This window comes from Palaemon carinicauda, chromosome 4 (assembly GCF_036898095.1).
Source record: "Palaemon carinicauda isolate YSFRI2023 chromosome 4, ASM3689809v2, whole genome shotgun sequence".
In the NCBI taxonomy this organism is placed as follows: Eukaryota; Metazoa; Arthropoda; class Malacostraca; order Decapoda; family Palaemonidae; genus Palaemon; species Palaemon carinicauda.
Window position 1 is genome coordinate 123,805,633 of NC_090728.1, and position 10,331 is coordinate 123,815,963.

Below are 10,331 nucleotides of genomic sequence, written 5' to 3' on the forward strand. Positions count from 1 at the left end.
AGCTTTTATGTCCCGCTGCAAGGATCACTCCTAAAGATGCCCTCAACGTCTCGGCAGCTGAAATGGTGTATGGCGATCCGTTGGTCGTCCCTGCCGAATTTTTTCCTTCTTTAACCTCCTCCGACGATCTCCAGCGCATACTTCACGTCGTGCGAAAATTTACTCCATGCCGCCAGACCTACAAGCCCCCAGCGAAGTATCACATACCGACAGACTTGCACCTGCAATGCACGTCTTCCTGCGCAACAACACTAGCAAGCCACCGCTAACGCCCCCTTACACGGGCCCTTTCCCTGTGATCCGACGCAGTCCGAAAGCATTCCTACTAAACATTCGTGGCAAAGAAGACTGGGTCTCTATTGATCGTCTAAAACCTGCTTATCTCCTACCAGATGACCCGCCTACAGTTCACCTCTCTAGATCAGGGCGCCTTATTTAACATGTACAGTATGTCATTTTTAGGATGGGAGCCACGTACCAACCATGTGTCATACGATCATACATAGTTCATTTTGTGTATATATTATGCTAGTACCTTCGCTCTTCCCTCGCACTAAAATGAACCAGATTAAACATGTCTGCTTTTTTCCTCTGTAACATTGTCTGTTTTTCAATCATGAAATTTCTTGTTGCTTTGATCTTTTGTATATAAAAGAGAGTGTTCTATAATGAATTTACTCAGTTGCTTGCATCCTGCCTTTGAGTCACAACCTTCTCTTGGCACGTGACATTATACTCTCCTCATTTATCACCTTGCATTTTCTAATGTCCTTCAGGTTGTTTTTCTTACAGAGCAGCAATTCTATCTGGCTCTCCCTGCCACCACTACTGCAAGTAACCAGTCTATTAATCTTCTTCTCAAAGGTGTTAATCATTGCTAAGTCAAAGGCCAATGCAAAATCAATCACTCCTTCTCCCCCATCATTACTCTCACCCACACCCCACCCTCCATGCACGTTCATATCGCCTCCTATAATAACCCATTCCTTTGCAGGAATTATTCCTAGCTCCTGATCTACATCCTCCCAAAATGTATCCTTCTTATCTTCTGTACACCCATCTTGCTAGGCATAGGCCCACAACACATTGACTATTGTTGTTCCCAGCCCTAACTTTAAACTGATAAGTCTGTCCTTGGACTGGCACCAAGATGAGGAGGCCTTGCCCCCCTCAGTGACTGGGTTATATACACACACAAACACACACACACACACACACATACACACACACACACACACACACACACACATATATATATATATATATATATATATATATATATATATATATATATATATATAAATATAAATATATATATATATATATATATATATATATATATATATATATATATATATATATATATATATATATATATATAAATATATATATATATATATATATATATATATATATATATATATATATATATATATATATATATATATATATATATGTATATATGTATACATACATGTTTGTATATATATATATATATATATATATATATATATATATATATATATATATATATATATATATATATATATATATATATATATATATATAGATATATACATGTGCGTATAATTTCGTGAATATATATATATATATATATATATATATATATATATATATATATATATATATATATATATATACTATATATATATATATATATATATATATATATATATGTATATATATTGTATATATATATATATATATATATATATATATATATATATATGTTCGTATATATATATATATATATATATATATATATTTATATACATATATATATATATATATATATATATATATATATATATATATATATATATATATATATATATATATATATATATATATATATATATGAGCATAATAGGTGAATTTTATACTGTATAGATATGTGATGAAAATACAATATTTGTAAACAAGAGGGCGAAATATTCGTAATGCTATGGGGATCCTATCGGGAATTCGTCCTACTTAACTACCACGGCTACCTGTAACTTTTTTTTTCTTCACTAAATGTAGAAAAAAAATTATGAAAAATAACATTAATACCTCTATTAACCCAATTTGGGACTCGTGTCTAAATGAATTCAGTCGGTAGGTTAATTTCAATAATGAAGTTTATTGATTACTTTTCAAAGGAGTTTTGTCAAAGACAATAGACTGATATATTCTGTCAATAAATTATATTGCTGTATTTGTCTTGTTTACGCAATGAAATTGAGATTTCTAGTCGATTCATATACAGGGTTTAGCATACGAGGTATCTTTATAATTCTCTGTTACGTTTTTTCATTGTAGTAAAAATTTCTTCAAGTTCATTTGCTATCGTGGCTCAAATTTGTCTTTTACACAAGGATCAATTAATCATAGAAAATCCTAAAAATTGCTGAACCTGTATAATATGGATATCAACTTAATGTTCCAAAGACGAAGACATTTTAATAAATACCTTTAAGACTTAAAAACTTTTAATTTCATTCAGAGGTGTGTGAAATATTTTGTTTTCTGATTTTCGAGATTCATCTAAATCCATTGAAAAAAAAAATCTTAAGGTATAAGTTAGCTTTGTCCTTATCGTTTATTATGAAGTACTTAAGAGAGAAAAGAGTTTTTGAACCCAAAAAAATATGTCAGAATATTGAAAGTTATATATGCAGATTTAACGTGAAAGTTGGCCTCCGCCAGATTTCAGCCATTAGTCCCTACCTGTTTGATATTGTGATAGATATTATAACATAGTAAGTTAGATAAAAATTGAAATAAAATGTAATGCTTGCTGATGACATTGTGCTAACTTATCTAACAAGAGAATGTCTCCAACTTAAGATAGAATGTTATAGCAAAATAGCAGAACAAAGACAAATTATGTAGACAGATGAAAAGGAATGGCAGGGAACAGTGAAATTGGGCCTAGAGATCATAAAGGGGTTTAGCCTTTTCAAATACCTTTGCTCTGTTATGCGTGAAAATGGAAACCCTGATAAAGAAGTTAGTCATAGAATTCAGTGTACATGAAAAAATTGGAGAAAGTCCTCAGGGGTATTTTTTGATAGGAGCAGTATACATAAGTTAAAGCAAAGTTTCATAAAGCATTTTTAGACCAACTATGCCTCATGAGGCAGATACTTGGCCAATAAAGAAAGAGCATGGAAATGGCTGCGATGAAAATGCTGATGTGGGTATGAGGTGCCACCCAGGCCCCAAGAAAAAAAAATAAGATCAGGAATGAATTAATCCGGGGGGACAGTCAAAGTATTAGAGTTTTGAAAGAAAGCTCAGGAAGGAAGACTAAAACGGTTTGGTCATGTCACGAGGAGAAAAAAAAAAGTCCACTTATGTTAAAGTGTTATGAGCATGGAGGTGGAGTGCAGAAGAAGGCGGGGAGAGCCAAATTTCAGGTAGAAAGATAAATCATTGAATGACATGAAGGAAAAGGTCTAAGATAACAAAATGTACAGAACAGAGGAAGATGAAGAAAGCTTACTAGTAACAATGACCCTATATAGAAATGGGAAAACCTGATAGCAAACAAGATGATTCAATATGAAGTGATTAAAATCAAAGTACTTTCTGTTCATTCTTAAAATGTTTTCTTTTAGATTTCCAACACAGTTGGGGTAGGCAAACTTGAGTGGATTTGTATCCTTATGATAATCATGTTATGTTGTCATGATATGCCTCGTAGCATGAAACCTTTATTTGGTAATAATCAGTAGTCCATATATGAATGTATGTGCATGATACAAATCTTTCCAATCCCATGGTAGTTCAACTCGATGATTGTTAAAAGAAAAGAAAATAGGGTTATTGATTTAAGAAATCATTATATGTTGGCAATCGCTCCCAACGAGTGTTGAACTGATGCAAGCCTTTGATATAACTTTTTTCTCACTCTGAAATTTACTGATCTAATGGAATACACTAGTAAAGCATAACGGGTTGAGGAATATACACCTGTAAACTCAATGTTTGGTATCACCCATTTCGCATTTGTATGTGCGACCAATATCTGGTATAATAAAAGGAATCTTCATCAATCACTATCACATCGATGGGAATCCTATACAAAACATAACATTTAAGTATCTATATATGTTAAGAATTGTATTCACAGAAAATAAAGTCAGTACACTTATATAAAAAAGGTCACTTGTATAGTATTTAGGTTCAGAAATTTGATAATATGTACCAACATTTCTTATTGATATCATAGTTTTTTTCTAATAGGATCGCGTTAGGAACATTATAGTGAGAGGTAATCACGTAAATTAAAAAGAAAACAGAAAAAAAAACTGAATACTATGAAATTCCAATAACACATTTCAAGCTCGTAAGACAGTATATTACTATTATATAATGTTATATTAATTGACAAACATGCATACAATACGTTATTTGATTGAATTTTCTTCATCAATAGAAAAAAAAACTTATATTTCAAAATATAATAATTGGTATTTTAAAACCCTTATGCATACATACACACACACACACACACACACACACATATATATATATATATATATATATATATATATATATATATATATATATATATATATATATATATATATATATATATATATATATACATATATATATATATATATATATATATATATATATATATATATATATATATATATATATATATGCATAAATCTATATCTATATATATATATACATATATATAAACAGTATATATATATATATATATATATATATATATATATATATATATATATATATATATATATATATATATATATATAAACAGTATATATATATATATATATATATATATATATATATATATATATATATATATATATATATATATATATATATAGATAGATAGATAGATATAGATATAGATATATGCATATATATATATATATATATATATATATATATATATATATATATATATATATATATATATATATATATATATATATATATATATACAGTATATATACAATTATATATACATGTATATATATATATATATATATATATATATATATATATATATATATATAAATATATTTATATATATATATATATATATATATATATATATATATATATATATATATATATATATATATATATATATATATAAGTAAATCCATTGTCCTTTGATTTTATCAGATCTTTATAGTAATGATTTTTGAATGTGTCTCAAACAATTATCCTTTTATTATCTAAATATTTTATTATCAGAAATCTTGAATAACCGTATTTGGTTTTGAAAGGAAACTATCATTATCCCGTCAACTAAAGTTTCTACATAACTATCACATAATGAACTGTTCATATACATAACCTCATTCTGTTCCATATTAAAGTTAAAGTTCATAATACATTGACCACAGCAATATAATGTTCACTCTAATAGCAGCAATATGAGCTGGAAATTTCAGAAGAGTCGTACTACGAACATTAACAAAAAAGTACTGGTTGAAAACCCCATTGATATCTTCTGCTGTTCCCGCTTTTCCTGATATATGAATTGACAATATGTCTTTTAATATATATTACTAACTTGAAATTCTAGACGTGCTTCTTGGTTATGAATCTATTTTGAAAGACGCATCTAGTCTATTTTTCATCTTAAATAAGAAAATACAGCATATTGAGAAAGTCTCTGAATAATGTTTGTGATTTTTTATCATGATGAAATATTTTGACTGGTGACGCCAGGTATAATTATTTTTTGTGTGTGTTTGGGGGGGGGGGGGGGGCTGGAAAATTTGTCTTTTAAATGGTATAGTGCTAATATCTGTTTTCTAGTGTTTTCGAAAGTCTTGTTTCAGTATTCATTTCTTAACTGTTGCTATTCTTTTATTAGGCATAAGTTTACAAGTTGCCTGCATACATGTAGGACGTTGCTCTGCTAGAGATAAAGTATAGGATAAAAGATAATGGAATAAAAATGTTGATAAGTTATTTAAAAGAAGCAGGAGATACTGAGGCCATATATCAAAAATAAGATACCTCTGACATACAAATAATGGCCAATTAAAGATATATTTAGCAACCAAATCCCTTCGATAGAAATGTGTCCGACATGCAATTGTTTTATTTAGTCTTCCCTTGTCTCTTGAACTGCCTGTAAAATTCCTAAAGATATTTAATCACTAGAATGAGTCTTGTACCTCATATACCATAATTCTAACAACTCTTCCTTTTACTGCTCGTTGTCTAACTCTTCTTATAAACAGGGATTACATCGCTCTTCCAGACACAATAACTTACCAATTTAATCAATTATTGTAAAATAGTTGTAAATTCAGTTTCATTTAATTCTGATAAAACCTATGGATATAACTAAAAACCTATTACAGTACAGATTCGGGAATAGTATTCAGATACACAGTTGTATACTAGTCTGTCGCAAATACCATAGAGATGTTGAGCAATAAGAAAACAAGCTTAGGTTAAACAAACATAGACATATATGAACGAAATTAGTGCTCAGAGCAGCAAACACGGAATATGTTTCTCCTCTCCATCCACTTCTTCATGGTCAATCTGTGAGACTCAAGGGCGCCTTAGTGCTCACATGTTAAAAAGTAGAAAAAAGGATGAAAGCTGTATAGAAGGGTCCTCGTGTCCCTGCTTAAAGGAGGCTTTTCAGTACTAAGAGCCTACAAAGTGACAATTCCTTACCAACAGTGACTGGCGTGATTAAAAAAGCCTAACTGATTGGCTATTGGTTAATATAAACATCAAACTAAAATTTCAATTGCCATCTTCAAGCGTTTATATTCATTATGTGGATAGCAAGCTAATGTTGAATTATCACCTATAAGTTACAAATTGAAATAAAATATAGCTAGATTACATGCCTCATCAGTTTATAACTAAGATAAAAACTTCAAAAATGAATATGACAACACAGTATCAAAGGAAATCAGTTAGGGATTTTGAGATATGAGAACAAAAAAAAAAAAAAAAAAAAAAAAAAAAAAGGAAATGATAATTCACCAAAATACTCAAGATGCACTGTTATATAAGATAGAAATAAGCACAGGGTTAACCTAATGACAGATCAAGATTTAACAAAAACTTTTTCACTGCAGTATTTCAGTCATTATCTTACCACAACATTATGAATGATATTACTGTTCAAAATGATAGGTAAATTAAGTGTCTTGTGTTAGTCCAATGATCTTTTATGTATGTATAATCAGCTCAAAATGAATAAGGGGATAAAAATACTCACTCCTCTGATATATTGATTATTTTCCCGCCCAGGCAAATTTCATACGGATTTCTCTTATTGATTGGTTTTCGAAAATATACTTAAATATTCATATCTAGAGAAAAACAAACACAGAATAAACAGTTAAACAACAAAATAAAATAGCACTTAATTGACAAAACTGAGAATATATATGGATTTCCAAGACATTCAGCTAGGAAATCAGAAAATATAAATAAACTGTACTAACCTTCTTCAAAGCAAGTCCCACTTTGAAACAATAAAGTATTTAGGGACACAGCCTTACCTTACCCTTTTGCCACATTTAATGTTTGGGTTCCCCCAGGCCCCTCGTATATCTACCAGAGTGTTGCTAAGGCATCTTCTGGTGTATTTAACATCTTCCAGTCTTGGAAGGACTAGGATGCATCTTAGGTATTTATCAAGCTTATTCCTAAACACATCTACACTCACTCCTGATATGTTTCTTAGATGATCTGGCAGCGCATTAAAAAGTCGCTGCATTATCGATGTTGGTGCGTAGTGGATTGATGTCCTGTGCGCCTTCCTTAGTTTTTCTACTATATTTTTTTGGCACTAGTTATCTACCTCTGCTTGCTCTTTCTGATATTTTTAGTTCCACGATGTTTTCAGTAATTCTTTCTATTTGCTTCCATGCTTGTATTATCATGTAGCATTCTCTTCTCGTTTCTAGACGGTATAGTTTTAAAAAATCGTAGTCTTTCCCAGTAGTCAAGTTCCTCAACTTTTTCTATTCTAGCAGTATAGGACCTATATACACTCTCTATCTGTGAAATATCCTTTTGTAGTGTGAGTACCATATCACACTACTACGCACATGAGTTTTGTGAAGCATAATCATGTGTTCAGCATTTCTTGTTTTAAAATGTCTGAATAACATTCCATTTTTCGCTTTACATTTTGCCAACAGTGTTGGTATTTGGTCGTTGCATAACATATTCCTATTTATCATTACACCAAGGTCATTAATTGCTTTGTACCAACCGTGTGTCACACGATCGTACATAGTTCATTGTGTGTATATATTATGCTTGTATCTTCGCTCTTCCCTCGCACAAAAGAGAGCCAGAATAAACATGTCTGTTTTTCTCATCTCCAATGGTATCTGTTTTTGAACATGTAATTTCTTGTTGCTTAGAGCTTTTGTATATAAAGGAGAGTGTTCTATAATAAACTCACTTAGTTGCTTTCACACTGTCTTTGAGATACAACCTTATCTCGGCCGGTCACATTGGTGACCACGGAAGTCGACTTGCTCCTCCCGCCTTCTACCCTATCCCCCCCCCCCCCCCTTGCCCCTCCTTCGTTGGTACTATGGCGGATTCTGCGGAAGTTTGCTCTGCGGCGAATCCATTGACACTTTCATCGTTCGCCAGCGGAGAGGCGTTTGTTTGATTTTAGCTAGAAGAAGTCCAGTTTTTTCATCAAGGGCGTGACTTGCTCTACCACCAAAGCAGATAATGTTCTCGTGGCGATACACGAGGACACCTTCCCAGAAATATCTAACTGGCTTTAATAACCCAGAAGACATCCCCAAGACTCCCATCACCACTCCGTTTGGTACATACACCTTCAATTACTCCTGTTTTGGCTTTCGTAATGCTGTGGCCACGTTTCAACGTCTCTTGGATGGCATCTTAGGGGCCCTCCCTTTCTGTTTATGTTGTGTTGACGACATACTTGTGTTCTCCTCCTCGAAACAGGAACACCTCCATCACCTGCGCATCGTGCTCGACCGCCTGCAACAAAACTGCCTTGTAGTCAGGTACGACAAGTGAACCTTTGGGGCCAACTTTACCGCTCCCTCTACCGTCGAAGCTCTGCCGGAATTCTTGGGTATGATCAACTATTATCACCGTTTTCTGCCAGCTATTGCCATCACTCTTGCTCCTCTCTACGCCTCCCTCAAGGGCAAGCCAAAAGAACTGAAGTGGGGTCTCCTTCAAGAAGCGGCATTCTGTAATGCAAAGAAGGCCGTATCAACTGCTGCAGCTCTAAATTTTCCTATCACACATGCCCCTCTCCTCTCCACCGATGCCAGCGACATCGCTATTGGTGCAGTAATGGAACAGGTGGTCAACGGCTCGCCCCGCCCATTGGCCTTCTTTAGCAGAAAAATATCCAAGGCAGAATCGGGTTATTCTACCTTCGATCGCGAATTGCTGGTGGTGCACCTGGCTGTCCGTCACTTTTGCCATTTCTTAAAAGGCACGCCCTTCGTCATTCACACAGACCACATGCCTCTAGTGCACACCTTCACTCGACAGTCTGACGCCTGGTCCGCCCAACAACTCCGACATCTCTCCGCCGTGGCTGAATACAATTGCACCCTTCAATACGTCCCTTGGAAAATGAATCCCGTTGCCGATGCCCTGTCAAGAAACACGTTGGCTGTCATTCAACTGAGATTGGATTACAACGCCATAGCTGAAGCCCAATGACAGGATCCAGAGTATCAACCATGTATGACATCCTGCACGTCCCTCCGTTGGGAAGACTTCCCCGTCGTAGACTCCAACATCACCCTCCTCTGTGACGTTAGTACTGGTAGACCATGACCTTGGATTCCTGCTCCCATGCATCGGCAGGTGTTTGATTTCATTCACGGCCTTTCACATCCCTCGTGCCGTTCTACTGCACAGCTGCTGAAGGTGAAGTTCATTTGGCACGGCTTTATTAAGGTTGATAAGGATTGGATCTGCGCCAGTACTTCTTGTCAAACTTCTAAAGTATATCGACACACGGATTCAGGAGTGGGCACCTTTCCTCAACATCACCGTCGTTTCGCACACATTCACGTCAATGATGTAGGCCCCCTTCTCACATCTCAAGGACATCGTTACCTGTTTACTGTATTTGACCGCTCCACTGGTTGGCGTTAAGCAATTCTCGTGGAAAATGCAACGTTTGCCTCATGTACATTTGCCTTACTCTCAGGATGGATTGCAAGATTTGGTATCCCTGATCATATTACTTCTGACAGGAGTACGACTTTCACCTCTCAATTGTGGACATCATTAGCAAATCTCCTGGGCATCACCCTACATCACACAAC

General features: G+C 33.6%; 1 protein-coding gene across 1 annotated transcript in view; it reads right to left on the reverse strand.

The window, feature by feature from the left end:
* LOC137639653 (uncharacterized) overlaps positions 1 to 962 on the reverse strand; it is a 2,020-nt gene extending 1,058 nt beyond the window's left edge. Inside the window, exon 1 of the mRNA XM_068371909.1 lies at positions 753 to 962. Coding sequence (XP_068228010.1) covers positions 753 to 962 — 210 coding nt within the window. The remainder of the gene's footprint in view (positions 1 to 752) is intronic.
* Between the last annotated feature and the right edge of the window lie 9,369 nt (positions 963 to 10,331).